Raw genomic sequence first — 16,021 nt, 5'->3', positions numbered from 1 at the left:
ATTAAAAATGTTGGTTGGTTGTACCAAGTTTGCAATGCCAATTAGCATGTGACCGTTTGTTACGTTGCTGCTTTAACAACAAAATCTTGTTTGAAGGACTTAGCAGTTGATTTTTATATCAACCTAGCATAATTTGGATAGTACAGAGTATGATTGAACTTTCTTCATAGTTGCCAAAGGAGCTACATGATGGTTGGATTTGGTACAATGTATTTTCCATAAATGAGTTCCCTATTGCGCGAAAAGTCAATCAACTGATGCTAAAATTTAGTGAAAAGTGCTATTATAATCAACGAAAAAAGTGATTCGTTTGTGGTAGATCGCGGCAAATTACAACGAGAGAAAGGTGCAGAAAAGAAATACAAAGAGAAGTAGAAAACTTAAATCTTGTGAGTGGACTCTACTTCGATGAAAGAAAAGATACCACTTTGAATATGGTTGGGGCACCCACGGGAAAATGCTTTATGACAACAGAGCTGGAGGAACATGTTATTTTAGTAGGAGAACCAGGTGGGTATTACCTCACTCACTTGTCACCTCCCAATGGAAAAGGTCGTGTTTTGGCAAAAGAAATATATGAGTTATTTTCCAACACCGACCTCTGCAAAAACTTAGCTTTTTTCACTCCACCCTATTGGCCATCTGTCAGCCCCGATTAGTCATAAATTTCATGCCGGCGACGTCATATTTCGTGAAACGATTGTTGATCCCTGACGGGTGCCAGTCAAAAATATTCTGGTTAATAAAAATACACTGATCTATTGTAAAAACTTTTAGAAGAGAGAAAGAGCTCTTTTGTTGAAACGAGCGCATTTGCTGCATTACGATGCTCGATTGGTATCGACTGGAACCAGTGATAAAATCACCGTAACGATGCAAATTATCAAAATAATCCTGACAACATCAATTCCAGGGGTGATCAGTAAGGAAGCACATATATTTCTTTGAAGTACTGAAGCAGGTTTGGCAATACTTACTGGTGTGGTTACGATTCAAGATATGTTGTAGCCTGCCTATACTTAACAGCTTTTCGAGTAAACGACTCGATTTTCAGACCTTCACGACTGATCCTGAACATATTTTGGAGAAATTGCACCAATTTGCAGCGTAAAAATCAGGGATGCTGCGAACGTGAGATTCACGTTCGCGTTCTGTGTGTGAAACTCCGAAATTTCAGTGAACCTTCTCCATGTATTACAATTTTCCAAGTCATTATAACATCTTTGGTTGAAAATCTTTGCATTTCAACTTCGGATCACTCTCAGCTTGTATAACTTGTTTCTTAGCACTTCTGCGTGTTAATGCAACACCATGTTCGTAATTTGCCACTGGGTGTCCGTAGCCGTTCCACACGCCATTTCACCAAGTCGCTAGCACAATTTCAATCACAAACACTAAGCAAAACATCCCCAACCTACTTACTACTTTGCAAAATTTTAAGTCTAAAAAGTACATAGTTTCTCCTAAAAAAGGATCAAGTAAAAGCGAAAGGAAGCGAAACCAGCTTCAGCACTCCAGATCTACAATACAGAAATACTTGGATAACTGATATACTTTTGCGTGCCTCTAATCCAGAGTTACCGGCACTACAAAGGACACAGTACAGTGTTACGTTATAGATTACTAGCCTGCGAATAGAAAAGCCACTCCCCCAGTGGTTAAACTTCGGCCATCAGTGTCTGTTATTGTTGAGCGTGAGCAATCTAAAGAGTAGCATAATTTGTAGCGCTATAGCTGGCGACTCGAGCGCTGAAATTTAATATAATTGGTCTTCATCGAGAGCGAATGTCGCACGGATTTTCAAAACACAAATTAAAATCTTGTCGGGGCAATGGAACCACCCCGAAACCGCCTTTAAAGTCTGAAAATCGGCAATGTTCCAACAATGGCTGTGCCGCAAAACAATGAGCATAACAACGGCCAATTTCGGCAAGCGATTGTTTGGAACAATGCCGATCTTCATAGCTTTGAGGTAGTTCCATTGCGCCGACTAGATTTTAATTTGTATTTTCAGAATCAGCGTGACACTAGCTTTTGATTAAGACCAATTATATTGATTTTTAGCACTCGGTTCGCCACTTATACCACTACAAATTGAGCTACTTTTAGATTGCTCAGCAATAAGAGAGACTGCTTGCTCAAGCGTAACGCCTGGATTTGCGTATCTATCCATAGGTTAGTAATTTATACCGAAAGGCGAATTGTGATGCAATAATGTAAGTAAATCAACGCTATTTTGAACGTACTTTTGAAAACTTAATACAAAAATAGTAAAAGAATACCAGTTTTGAATACAAACCTTCCTCTTCATCCTCACTGCCGCCCTCCTCCCCAGAGAGTTCGGCTTCGTCCTCCAGGAACTCCTTGGCCATCCGTTCGTTGGCGCGGCGTTTCGTTCTGACGATCGTAATGGGCTCGTCGCCGCTATCCTGAACAGTACATGACAATACACAAATTGGATACCGCTTTCACAACTCTGCTTCATGTCACATTGCCAACACCATTCCAAAGTTTTTTGCGAATCCAGCAATTCTATTTCAGATCTAATTTAGAAATACCTCTGCAACTGTAATTCCAATTCTAATATAATTCGGCCATGGCCGCCCCCAACTATTGGTAAATACCAAATCGGCCAAACCGACTCGAGAGGGAAACTTACAGAGTCCGAATTTTGTGAGTCTTTCGTCTCCGTCACGTTGTCCTTTTTCGTCGCAGTTCCTGTAAAGAACACAATCACAGTCTACTACAAAATTGACAGCTTTTCCTAATTAAATCAGAATTCAAATGACTGAATCCACAAAACCATGCAAATTTAACAAAATTCTCGTTATAGAAGGAAACGCGACAAAAATCAAGTTAAGCTCATATCAAACCAGAATTCATTGTCATAAGCACGAGACTGGAAAGTGTCTGTGCACCAAGCTCGGCTTGTTTCGCACTATACAGAATTACTCCAATTGGATAATAATAATAAAAATTTAGTTAGAATTAGTCTAATTAGACAGCTAGAATTAAAATTAAAATTTAGTTATAACCAGGGTTGTAATGACTCGAGTCACGATTTTCTGATGACTCGACTTGACTCGAGTCATTTTCACAAAATACGGAAATGACTCGACTCGGGTCAATCTGTGTATTGACTCGACTTGGACACGAGTCATTGCGCAGGACTCGAATCAAGTCATATGACTCGGGACTCGGACGGCCGAGACCGACATTTCATTGTAATTTTGAAGAATAGTAAAGTAACCACACTATTGGGATTACACGTCTACTGGTACTTGAAAATGCGACCAGAAACTGCTAAACGCGAGGAAAATTAATATATTATTTGTGCGGACCATTCGATATCACCAAACAGACTTACAAAAAGTGGGTTTAACAAGACTTTGACTGGAAACCTAGCAGTCAGAACAATTACTTGGACTCGGACTGGAGTCGTAATACCATGACTCGGACTCGACCCTCTGCTCGATGACTTGGACTCGGACTTGACTCGGTGGTGAATTGAAAATGACTCGACTTGACTCGAGTCAAAACTATAAAAGTGAGATTGACTTGTGACTTGGTTACAACCCTGGTTAGAACTAGTCTAAGAATTATCTTGCTGTCCAATCCTGAATACATCACAGATCAACTTTTTCCGCGCGTTTCCGAGACTGACCTGACAAGACGTCGAACCCGAAACTTTCGTCGATCGGTTCGTTCCGATAAAGGTCCTGCGAAGCGTCGTCGATGTTTGAAATGTCGCAGGGGCCCCGGTCCGAGGCTTTTCGCTCTCTGCCGGTGTGGGCGTCACGGGTGCTTTCGCGAACGCCCAATTCGCTGTTGTCTTTTTCGCTTTCGGGGCCTGCCGAAAAAAGAACCCGGTTCATTCCGAGTTGAAAGCTAAAGGCGTGCGACGATTTCAGCTCGTGTCGTTCACACTGTACACCACGTACTATAGTGTTTTCTATGAAAATAGTGAAGTACAATTTTATAAGATAAATGTCATATGGTTAATTCTCTCATAGATGCTCGCAAGCTGCTATGTACATGTAGTATGGTGTTTTAAGCTGTTTGGAGGAATCTTATATTTCAACTTTTTGCAGCTTCTCTTCACTTTTTCATGCAACTTTTTACAACTCTTTTCGATTTTTATGCAACTTTTTGCAAGTTTATTCGAATTTTTATGCAACCGACATTTTACTGGAAATATTTGGCACTATATGTGAATACATCGCTTGATTATTACACTGTCGTTTAAATTTGCGGTCCTTTCTGATTCGACGTACATTCATGCCATACCGCTGAAATTTATATTATAACTGGGTCAATTTTTTCAGGCCAACATTGAGTTTTGCTACAGTGTCTTGAATACGGAACGATTCGATTATCTCATACCCTATTAATTTCAAGGAACTTGTCCAGAAATGCAGCTTTTACTGCAACTTTTGCGCATATGCCGATGGACATGGAAGGTGCAGAAACAGCCTTGTAAGGCTTCTAAGTCTTGCACCACCCATCCATGTGATCCCGTAAATGCTGAGGCCAAGCGGGGAAGCCAGGGATACCGGTGTTACTGATCAGGTCCTTGGTACGACCTGGTCTGGGGTTGAATTCATCGTCTACCGATCAAGAAGCTGGGCGCCCCACCAATGCGCTATTTTCAAATGAAAAGTCACTCGTGAAATGTTACCTGTGCAGAGCGTTAACAATTCACCCAAACTTGTGTCCCCGGAATCGTTCATCAGCTTGGGCAAGGCACTCTGCTTAGCGCTGCTGCCGGCAGCCTGACTTTGAGTATCTGAATATCGTATGAATCCGTTTGCTGTGATTCAGACTCGAAGTGAAATCGAGCCGCGCATTCTGGACCCAAAAATTTCCCGTTTCAGCGCGACCTTGTAGAATATTATTGTATATTTTTTTCTAATGACAAGGAAACCATTCCCAATTACATGTCCTCAAAAACAATTCTAGACCATTACTATTTCATAGCGTATTTGCGATCATACCGAGGCTCGTTCAATAGCAAATATTAATACCGTTTCCATAAATTCAGGTAGCCTTGCGCAGCCTGCTTTGGATGCTGACTTACGATCAACTGACATTTCAAGGGTCATTTGGTGGCAAGAAGGTATCGAAACCAAATTTCCTGCTCGTAAATTAATTCTTAGTCGCGATGAGCACGTCATTTTGACACTCGAATCATGCCTTGACCATCAACTAATCACCCGTTGTTTTAGTAGTTCTAGTTCCAGTTCTAGTAGCGAATTTTGAAAAGTGAGTAGTTCTAGTTCTAGTTGCCCATTTTGAAAATCTCAGTAAATCGGAGCGAAGTGAACCCCCCTATACTCCGATAGGCATTCTCTATTCACGAGACTTCACTAATGCATTTTGAATTTAAATATATTTAAAAAATCTTATTGTTTTCAAATTATGACTACAAAGAATCCGACGAGAGAATACCACGTTCGGACGGTCACCTGGAAATTTCCCCGTACATAAGCCCAGCAATTCTTGCGTACTCGTGAGCTGCGTTCTATCCATCAGTCCCGATGGCCCGGCGTTATCTTGCGTCTTGGCGTCTGGGGGAGAACAAGAATATTTAACATTGACATGTAAACGATAATACCTAGCTAGCTACTCACTATCGAAAGGTGTGCAAAGGTCCAGTAATTGCGACATGTTGCAATCGGACACCGCGTTGTCGTCTTCAGCGCCGGGCGGTAGCATTGGCCTCTCATCCTGAATCAAATTAACGTAAATCAGAATACAATATACACTTTGAAAGATTCCAAAACAGGATCTATAGGAGATGAATGTTTTCATTCTATAAATTTGATATGAACTCAGAAGTACATTGACTTTTAGACTTATCCTGCTACGATTTTAAGAGAAAAGTGCTTTCCCCAGACAAAATTTCTCACATATACAAGTTTTTTTATTGACATAACATTAAAGTTTTTTTTCACGTCAGATTGCTATTATTACGCTCTACCGACATTAATATTTTAGACAAGGCTCTTGAGGGACAGAACTTCCATATACAATTGATTCATAACCCAAAATCAAATGGTTTGTTATAGAATGCAGTTGCAAAGTTTTATAAGGGAATTGCTCTAATGACAATGGTCTCATGAGTGATGTTTGACATTGCGACTTTGCAAACATCTAAACCTTTGCTTGCCAAGTTCGAGATGTGCGTTCATCAATTTACGAAGTTCGTTTACGTCTCCCGACTTCATATTTGCCAATTTCGCTTCCATTTCAAGAAAAGCTGCTAGCAATCTACTCTATTTAAATATTTGTCCTGCATGTCTGATTTTGAAAATACGATGACCAGACATGGGGTAATCGCGATTAGTAATCGTAATCGATTACGACGATTACAGCATTTTGAAGTAATCGTAATCGCAATCGATTACATTCGAAAAAAATCCGAAGTAATCGTAATCGACTACTTCCCATATCTAATCGATTTGTTTGTGAATGTACGATTACTTTTTTTTTGTACAAGGACTATGACATAAACTGAATATTCGTGAACAAGAATGAGATAATATACCACGTTAGAGTTAGCACAAACGTCTGTTTTAAAACGCCACTGACTCATTATTACGTCAGAAGTATTAGCTCCGCTCGTCATTGCGTAACAAGTATCCACATATAGTAAACAGACATGCGATGGACATTGTAGTGTGATTGTAAGAACACCTCCCGTGGTGTATATCAGGTTATCAATACACTACAGAAGCCGCTACCTCGCAGCAGGATATTGATCACCACTCTGCCTATAGTTTCAAATAGTAACTCATGTATTAATGTTTAGTTGTGCTTAGTTAAACGCAGTTTGCCATTGCTGCTTGGCGAGCAGGAGGCCTACGTACGCACGTGCACCTGACGAAGATTCGGAATTTTGTACTCGTCGAATAAGACATTGCAGTTTCCACAACGAAGCATTACAAATAAACAGCTACTGATATATATCATAACCTAGCCGTGCTTAGCCGTTTCTCGTAACAGCAGCTCGCTGTATATGTATTAAATTGAAGGCAGAATTTTTATGTTAACCATATCTTATTCTCATATAACTACTTGAAACGGGCGTCAATCGTTATTTGACAGTTCGTTACTTAGCATTTGGACCTGCCGCCATAACCATCCGCTTATATAGCCTGACATGTTAGCGTGGGTTGTAGCTAGAATCAGCAATTCAGCCAAAACAGCAATTCCCCTGTTCAGCCGTTGGTCAACTTTCAAAAGTGAATTTCGTCAATAATATTGGTAATTGCATTATATTACTATTCATTTATAACCTCTCTCAGCCCCGAGTGTCAGATTTACCTGTGGAGCTGGGGCACGTAATTCATATTCATAGCATCTGGTATGTTGTTATAATTACTGTATGTTGTTAATTCGCGACCTCCAGTCCGTTGTATAATCACAAGAAATTGTACTCGCCCAAACGTAGCAGACTAAAAGAATATCCTTTGTGAGACGCACACACAAATTGTCATGGCTTTATTCCTTTGTGGATGCGCCGGGTGACATTGGCATTGTGGGACCAGATTGGAAGGAAAGGAGTTATTAGTCCCGCCCACTCAGCGCGGCTATTGACAATAAAATACCCTAAGTTTCGGCCAAGGTATTTCTTTGGTATCACATCCCGTGGAGTTGCGTGTTGGAAGAAACTGCTTATATGTTTTGGTGTGTTGTGGGATTGTGGCGCGGTAATGACCGGCTACGAAATGCCTGTTCCCATAAAATATAGCCTATGTATGTTTTTTCTTGAGGGGAACAGGTATGCATTTCAAACCCAGCTATCTACTGGAGCAGGGGTCACCAACTGCTTTGAAACAAAAAGCTACTTCTTGTGTAATGTGTACTGATTATTGCGACGACCGACGGGTTACCACGTAGCCTACTCCCGTCGTTTATCCATGTTCAGTTGGATTTCTTCACTTAGAGTAAGACAATCAGAGCACTGGGCCGGGTTTCCGCCCCTTACCAAGAAAAAAACGCTCACTCACAGGGACTCACACCAGCTCCTCCAAGCTCAGTTGCGTTGCTGCAGTGCGCGCAGAAGCGCCGATCTCCGCGTCTAGACTCGGGAATATTAACTATATAGATTCCCGTTGAGCCGCCGCATGGGCGAAGACACGCAGTGCCCCGAGCGACTGCGTTCGTATGTTCCTTGGCGTCGGCCGACCCATGTTCAACTGCTGCTCATATGAAACGAGCTTCAACTATCAAATCTCTCATTTGGATATTTGCTACAGCGCAGTGGTGGCCATACGAACGGGGGGCCTGGGCGAGACTTACCGGGGGCCGCCCTATAAGTATCTATTCGTAACTTATGGGGGGCTTCGCCCCCCAGACCCCTCTTTACATCTGTTATTATTATATATCTATCAAGGTTTGGCCAGGTGCTGGATTCGGCCATGTCTATTTTTTCATGTGTGCAAAGATAGACGACATTAAAACTAAGTAATTCTACCGCATGCAGAGACGTGATGATTATTGGGATATGGTACTTTTCTAACAAATGCAGAGATTTGATGATGATTGACACATCTGTACGGAATCCTATTCTTGCCTTACACGGATTTCCATGTTTATTCGTTATTATCCCTGAAAAAAGCGCATAATCCAAATAGGGGAGCCCTTCGGCCAGCCCCCCCTGGCGGCCGCCCACCTCGCCCACCCTAAAAGCCACCACTGCTACAGCGACCGCGGACGACTCATTTGGTCCGCGTTGGTGACCCCTGTACTAGAGATATTTGAATCGCAAAGCTCGAAAAACATTTACAAGAATTAATTAAATTCTCGAAAATGCTCTATAATATATGTTGGTTTACGAAATACTTTTGAGTCCCCTTCGAGCACGCTCCCCACTCTATTAAAGAATTTGGGGCGCGGCAGGTAAAGACTTGGCAATAATGCAAATCGTTGGATGCGATAAATCATGCACTATAAAGTTGTGCAATTGATATATTATGACGTAATAAGCAAATGACGCAAGATGTATGAAGAAAGTTGATATCTCATTAAGCCTTTTCATCGCAATCCTTGTATTGCCTTCCCATATATCATTTAAGATTATAGTCCTAAGCAAAACAAATGTAATCGTGAGTAATCGTGATTACTTTTTCAATGTAATCGTAATCGTAATCGACTACTTCCTGATTTTGCTGTAATCGTAATCGTAATCGCGTGATTCCGAAGTAATCGTAATCGCAATCGATTACATTCATAAAGTAATCACCCCATGTCTGACGATGACTTCGATCTCTGAAATAAAGCCTATCATGATAGTGATAGTACATTTGAGAGTACACCACACCACAACACTAGATAAAGCTAGCTGTAGCCTAATATTAATATATAATGGCAAGTACAATTACATGGATTTACAACTGTACAGATTCATGACCAGCGACCACAAATCATATCTTCCAAACGAATTGTCCGATTCCTTTGGAATTAGGTACTACCCAAAATACGATACTCTGAAGTAGATCGCCAGTATCGTGGCATTATCATTTTGACACATAATCGCCCAAACTTGAGCACCATGTCAAGTATGCTGGGTTTCCACCGACGAAATCATTACTGAAACTGTGGATTTATTACCTTTCTCGGCTTTACGATGCTGTCCTCCTTTATAAAACCGTCTGAGTCAAGAAATTGGCTTTGTGAAGGCTCGAAATCGAGACGAAACGGCTGCGAGAGACACTGCGAATCGTTTTCGAAGCACGAGTCGTCAAATTCACCCTGAAAAATCAAGCTAATAAATCATTTCATCGACAGTCAGAACAAATCAGGATACGGGAATGGAAAATATCGATATGTACCAATTCATGAAGGGTATGGACCAAGTGTAGGCTTGGTAAAAAGTGAGTGCCCGCCTGATTCACTTCTGAGTAGTGGCGACAACATTTATATGAAGTCGTGATTGACCCACAGCATTTTCAAGTGGAACGAAATAGATGCACCCGATAGTCGAAAAACCACTAATTATTTTTACCCTCTAAAGAAAATGTAGGAAATACGAAGTAGACCTACCTTTGGCACTTCCGGCTTTGCGAATTGAGAATAGTTTGACGCGTTGGATCGTTCGGGCTGGCGAAGCGGGATCATGGAACTGTAGAAGCTATCGTCGGAACAGGTCCTGTCCAAAGCTGGTGTAACGCGACCCGATTTACTGAGAGAAAACCAGGTAGGTTCACATCGGCGAGAAGATCATACACATTCCGCACTACTGACACAGTGTGTTTTATGCTCAGAATTGTCATATTTCTCAGATTTGTACTTATTTCCAAGGGCGGTGTCTGATTAAAATACATTGTATTTATTTCTCAGATTAGTCATAGCCAATCGGCCATGACCCAATGACCCGAAACTATTTCACATATCTAAACGATTACTCTGTAAAAGAACGATTACTTTTAATTTGTACAAGGATTGTGACATAAATTGAACAGTCGCGAACAAGGAAGAGATATTATACCAGGCTTATTGATAGCACAAACGTCTGAGTTTCAAACGCCAGTGCTCATTATTACATCAGAAGTATTAGCTTTGCTCGCCATTGCGTAAGAAGTATCCCCAAATAGGAAATAGATATTCCATATACATTGTAGCGTGATTGTAAGAACACCTGCCATGCTGTATAACAGGTTATCAATACACTCTAGACGCCACTGGGCCCACTACGGTACCTCGTAGCAGGATAATAATCAACACTCTACCTAGTTTCGAATCAAATCGTAACTTATTTATTGATGTCTGGTTATGCTTACTTCAACGCAGCTTGACCATTTCCACAATGAAGCAATAAAAATATATCATAACCGAGCCGTTGTTTGCCGTTTCTCGTAACGGCAGCTTGCATTATCTGTATTAAAGGGGCACTGCACTCTAAAAATGATGTGGTCTCAGATTGAAGGGCAAAACGAAAAAAAAATTTTGGCAGCAGCCGTTTTCTTCAGAACGCCACCGTAATGGAGCTGTAATGAATTGAAATTTCCATAGTTGCAGCACGCTCCAGCAGTCACGCAGAGATCGAACTTTGTATAGTTGTCAGCCGATGTTATGAAGGAAATATGTCGTACACGCCAAGGTGGTTTGGATACCGCGTTCAACGGAAGATGTCCAGTCAGGAGATTTATGTCAAAATCGGGCCTAGTGTATTCTATTTCCTTCATAACATCGGCTGACAACTATATATAGTTCGATCTCTGCGTGACTGCCGGAGCGTGCTGCAACTATGGAAATTTCAATTCATTACAGCTCCATTACGGTGGCGTTCTGAAGAAAACGGCTGCTGCCAAAATTTTTTTTTCGTTTTGCCCTTCAATTTGAGACCACATCATTTTTAGAGTGCAGTGCCCCTTTAAGTGGAAGGCAGAATTTTAGGTTCACTTTATCGGCTCGAAACGGGCGCCAATCGTTATTTCGCTTATACACCATGTTACTTTGGGTTGCAGCTATAATCAAGACCAAAACAGCAATTCATCCCCCCACTTCAAACTTTGGTCTTGGTCCCCATAGGGTTGCCAATTTTCAGGTTGGTAATTAAATCTCTCGAAAATACCCTATAATTTACGTTGATTTACGAAATACTTTTGAGTCCCCTTCGAGCTCGCTCCCTACCCTATTGGGGAGGTTGTAGTGCTACAGTTACGGACCTGGCAAGAACGAAAATCGGTGGGTGCGATACATCGTCCCCTATAAAGTTGGGTATTGGGTACATTATGACGTAACAAGCAAATGACGTATTTCCAATAAAGAAAGTTGTTATCTCATTACGCCTTTTCATCGCAATCCTTAAATTGTCTACCATATAAATGTAATTGCGAGTGATTGTGATTACTTTTTCCGATGTAATCGTAATCGACTACTTCCTGATTTGCTGGAATCGTAATTGCGTGATTCAGAAGTAATCGTAATCGCAATCGATTACATTCATTAAGTAATCACCCTATGTCTGGCTATAATTCTAAATCTCATCTGATTTAGAAAAACAAAGCTTTGCAGCAACAATTTTAATTTTTAATCCAAAGTCGGGAAAAACTGAATATTTTCTCGTTGTCCATTACTTACTTGAACGAAGTGGAAGCGCTCGATCTTGTGCTGTCTTCGTACAGCAGCACCGATCCGTCGCTGACCGTCTTAGCGAGAGACACTTCGTCCATGACGTAAGGTTCGTTCGCTTTTGAATCATCCACGGGTTGCGTCTCGTCGTCGTTTTCGTCTTCGCTTTCGATGATGCCGTTACGTGTCTCCGAGCCGTCTTCCGGCTCTTTCGCGTCCGGCTGCTGCTCTTCCTCGTCGCTCTCTCCTTCCGAAAGCTCTTCCTCCTCTTCTTCTTCCTCTTCGTCATCGACTATTTCGTTTTCCAGCTTGTACAGCTCCTTCACAAGTGAACACGAATGGCAGTATTGGTAAGAAAATGTATTAGCCTTATTCTTGGTTACTTTACAGATCAACTAGGTTTCTACTTCGTTTCTACATTTAGGCTACACAAGAAGTACCAGGCCCTTTTTCACGTTCTATACCCGGGGCGTGCACTGTGCACTAGGACTGCAGTAGGACAGTAGTAACTTCTTTATTCAAATTTTACTACCTGTTCGATTGTCGGGTTGACTAAAAAACCGCTGCACATTAGATTTAGCTTAGTTCCAACATGTACAAGCGGAGCTATTCGAGTTGGAAAATTTTAAATAAAAAAAACAAACATTTTTTTCAAATTTCACCTGCAACCCCATAAAGTTGGTAAGTTGCCTAAAATTGCAATGAATAGCAAATTTGGCTCAATCCCTACCAGTAAAAATGATGTCATTGGAGAGATAATAGTGCTTCGGGTGGGTAGTTCTATTCTTGCGGCTGCTAGTTCATACCGATTGGGTGATGTGTATGATTTTGACAATCGATTCCTGTGGCATAAGAATTACTCCGTGCCGCAGCGTTTCGCAACAAAGTTTGGCTCGAGTTTTATGCAGGGCACCCTTCCTGGCACTGCCTAACCCCTTTTCCGTGCTTGAAACGGGCATTGAAAAGAGTTTTTGCTCATGACGTTTTAGTGCAACACTTATCGCCGGGATTTGAACAGAGGCTGGCCAATTGCGTGACCTGGGCGGTAACCACTTACTGGGTCGCTTTGATATCACAATTCAATATGAGAGCAAAAAAATTCAGCAAACCTCTCGCTTTTGCCGTTCCGCAGCCCGGCGCTTTTTCATTTTCTCTTTAAACTGTTGCTTGAGCAATTGCCAACGTTCGACGGACGACGCGGCCTTCACATCGACAGCTGTCGACAGAACAAATCTCTCAATTCTATAACATACTGGGTGCCAAGACACTAACAATTTTTGTTTAAAGCAAGTAAAGTCTTCCACTTGAAACGAGTATTTCTACTGCAACGGTAGTAGTTATTACTGTCTTCAGGCCGTTGGATTGAGCTCACGTTGAAACAGCAAGTACTGCGATAGTGAATTATTCAAAATAGACCCAAGCTAACCCTTACCATAGCTAGAGCTAACTATGATTCAATCAGAGTAACGAAAGATGATTTTTCTGATTACTGAAATTATAGGCTCCTGCCCACAAAGAGTTAATGTATCAACAAGAATTATAGTTCCGATACTATTCTTATTGTGGAAGGCTGCTATCTTTCATTGGTGGTATAAGCAGCATGTAGCGTGACATATCTCTGAAGCCTTTATCAACGCACAGCATTTTCAAAAAGTGCAATGACATAGGTATGGTAGAAGTATACAAGATATTCTTCAACATAAAATGACTCGACTTGATTTAATTTTTGTGTTGACTTGTACTCGAGTCATTTTGCATGACTCAAACCAAGTCATATGACTCGAGACTAGGACGGCCAAGACATACAGTTCATCGTAACTTCAGACAATAGGAAAGTCACCACATTATTGGTATTTCGTCTATCAGTCCTGATACTGGGAAAATACGGCCAGAGACTGACAAGACTGAGGAAAATTACGATATTATGACTGCGAGCCATTCTATATCACTTGAGCAGAGTTGAAAAAAGAGGTTGGAACCGGATAGAACTGAAAACTGAACAGTAGGGTTGTTCATAATTTGGAAAATCTCAAAATTTATGCGTATCCATGTCTCACTCTATAGATGATAGATAAAAAACGTCAATGAACCTGCAATAAGCTCACAGGAAAGTCGTTAACATTTGTCTAAATGCGTTTGAAAGTAGCTGCCGTAGAGTGGGCGTCTCAGCGACCATAGAACGGCAAGCAGACTAGTAATCACGAAATCATGGCGCTTGATTGGCTAATCTGCTATGCTTGAATGATCACGACCACAGCGGCTTGCTGATCAGCAGGTCAAGGAGTCGGCTAACAGCGGTGTTTCTGTAAACGCATTGCAGGATGGTCCCCAGATAATGATTTAAGATTAATTCAGAACATTTTGAGTCACGAAATACATGATGAACAAAAACAGCTGCTTCACAAAAACTTTAAATACATGACTGGATGGCTTATTGTGAAGGTAACATTTGTAGCCAGTATGCCTATTTTTCATTGAGGGAAAGCATAAAAACACGCCAAGAAATATTGCAAAGGCGGTTGGGCAAGTGGAGAACGAATATCTAGTTTCAGAGGGGATGTACCATCATTGAATACAAATATAAACTTGACATTCATACTACTTCGTCGGATCTTATTAGGCTCTTGTCGTGGTATATAATTGAAGTCTTGACTGCTGTAAGGGATGGATGAATCAGCCATTTATGCTTGGCACTTGTCAGATTCTTGCAGGCTAATGAATTCTATTGGCAATTGCTGTCAAAGCCTTCAATGATGTCGTGGAAAGAGGTCTAAATGAAAGCATAGACTATGCTGGTAGGACCAGCAAAAAGACAGATCGCTTGCATTGCTTATCATGTCCCTAGTAATGAATCTTGATTCGTTACCGGCTGCATCACGACTAATGCTTGAATCAAACCAGACATGGACATAGAAAGAATCTATTGAAGCGGTGTGGTAGTTACACTTCTTCAGAGTTTCAATGTTAGCTACCTGGTCGGCCCACATATCTTCTCAGCATACAGGATTGTGTCAAGAATCCATTTCACACGGTGTGCTGCACCAGTTTGGCGATTAATAATATACCTTACCTTCAACGAGAAAGCAGTACCACCTGGCGTAATCTCAAGCATATCAGATAGGTATTTCTCGGATCTATACTTAGTTCTATAAGTTCACAATCATTCGCTCTCACCCCTGTTATGCTACAAGAGGCTATTTTTGCTCGAAACCTATCGTTACCCAGTTTTAACACTAAAACATTCAATGACCAGGTGTCTCATTTTATTAATAAATCACCAATATACAATGCGCTTACAGAATCATTGCCGTTAGCGAACTTCTTAAACTCGTAGAAGCACATAATCAGCAAGTCGCTGCGGTCGTGATCATTCAAGCATAGCTGTTTAACCAATCGAGAGACGTGATTTCGTGATTACTAGTCTTCTCGCCTTTCTATGGTCGGTAACACGCCCACTCTACGGCAGCTACTTTCAAACGCATTTAGACAAATGTTAACGACTTTCCTGTGAGCTTATTGCAAGTTCATTGACGTTTTTTATCAATAATCTACAGAATGAGACATGGATACGTATCTTTTTTGAGATTTTCCAAATTTTGGACAACCCTACTGAACAGTGTACATATTGACTTGGGCTCGGGTCAGAACACTATGACTTGGACTCGACTCGACTCACTGAATTGGACTCGGACTTGACTTGGTGGTGAATTGAAGATGACTTGACTTGACTCGAGTCAAAACTATAAAAGCGAGATCGACTTGTGACTCTAAACCATGTAACTTGTAACGAGGTAGTTTTACTTTTCAAGAGTAAATAAGGCTGCATAGCTTGTATCGTGATTTCGTGGCGTTTCGAATTGAAAGTACGTTGATAAATTGAACCAAACAGTTATAGAAGCAGCCTTCAAGTTTTACATTGGCGATCGGCTACGCGGGTAAAAGT

At 41.2% G+C, this 16,021-nt stretch overlaps 1 protein-coding gene across 2 annotated transcripts in view; it reads right to left on the bottom strand.

Annotated features, from left to right (window-relative positions):
* Positions 1-16,021, bottom strand: part of LOC145442787 (uncharacterized) — a 32,382-nt gene that overhangs the window by 8,360 nt on the left and 8,001 nt on the right. For both annotated transcript variants that reach the window (XM_080320780.1, XM_080320781.1), the window contains exons 10-19: positions 13,188-13,294; positions 12,088-12,398; positions 10,048-10,186; positions 9,616-9,756; positions 5,631-5,727; positions 5,466-5,567; positions 4,679-4,786; positions 3,665-3,850; positions 2,660-2,718; positions 2,300-2,429 (exon numbers count right to left, since the gene is read on the bottom strand). In XM_080320780.1, coding sequence (XP_080176906.1) covers positions 2,300-2,429; positions 2,660-2,718; positions 3,665-3,850; positions 4,679-4,786; positions 5,466-5,567; positions 5,631-5,727; positions 9,616-9,756; positions 10,048-10,186; positions 12,088-12,398; positions 13,188-13,294 — 1,380 coding nt within the window. The remainder of the gene's footprint in view (positions 1-2,299; positions 2,430-2,659; positions 2,719-3,664; positions 3,851-4,678; positions 4,787-5,465; positions 5,568-5,630; positions 5,728-9,615; positions 9,757-10,047; positions 10,187-12,087; positions 12,399-13,187; positions 13,295-16,021) is intronic.

This window comes from Botryllus schlosseri, chromosome 7, assembly GCF_051294905.1.
Source record: "Botryllus schlosseri isolate E-star chromosome 7, Bs_hap1, whole genome shotgun sequence".
Classification (NCBI taxonomy): Eukaryota; Metazoa; Chordata; class Ascidiacea; order Stolidobranchia; family Styelidae; genus Botryllus; species Botryllus schlosseri.
Note: the sequence above shows the minus strand (reverse complement) of the source record. Positions and strands in the feature narration are given on the sequence as shown.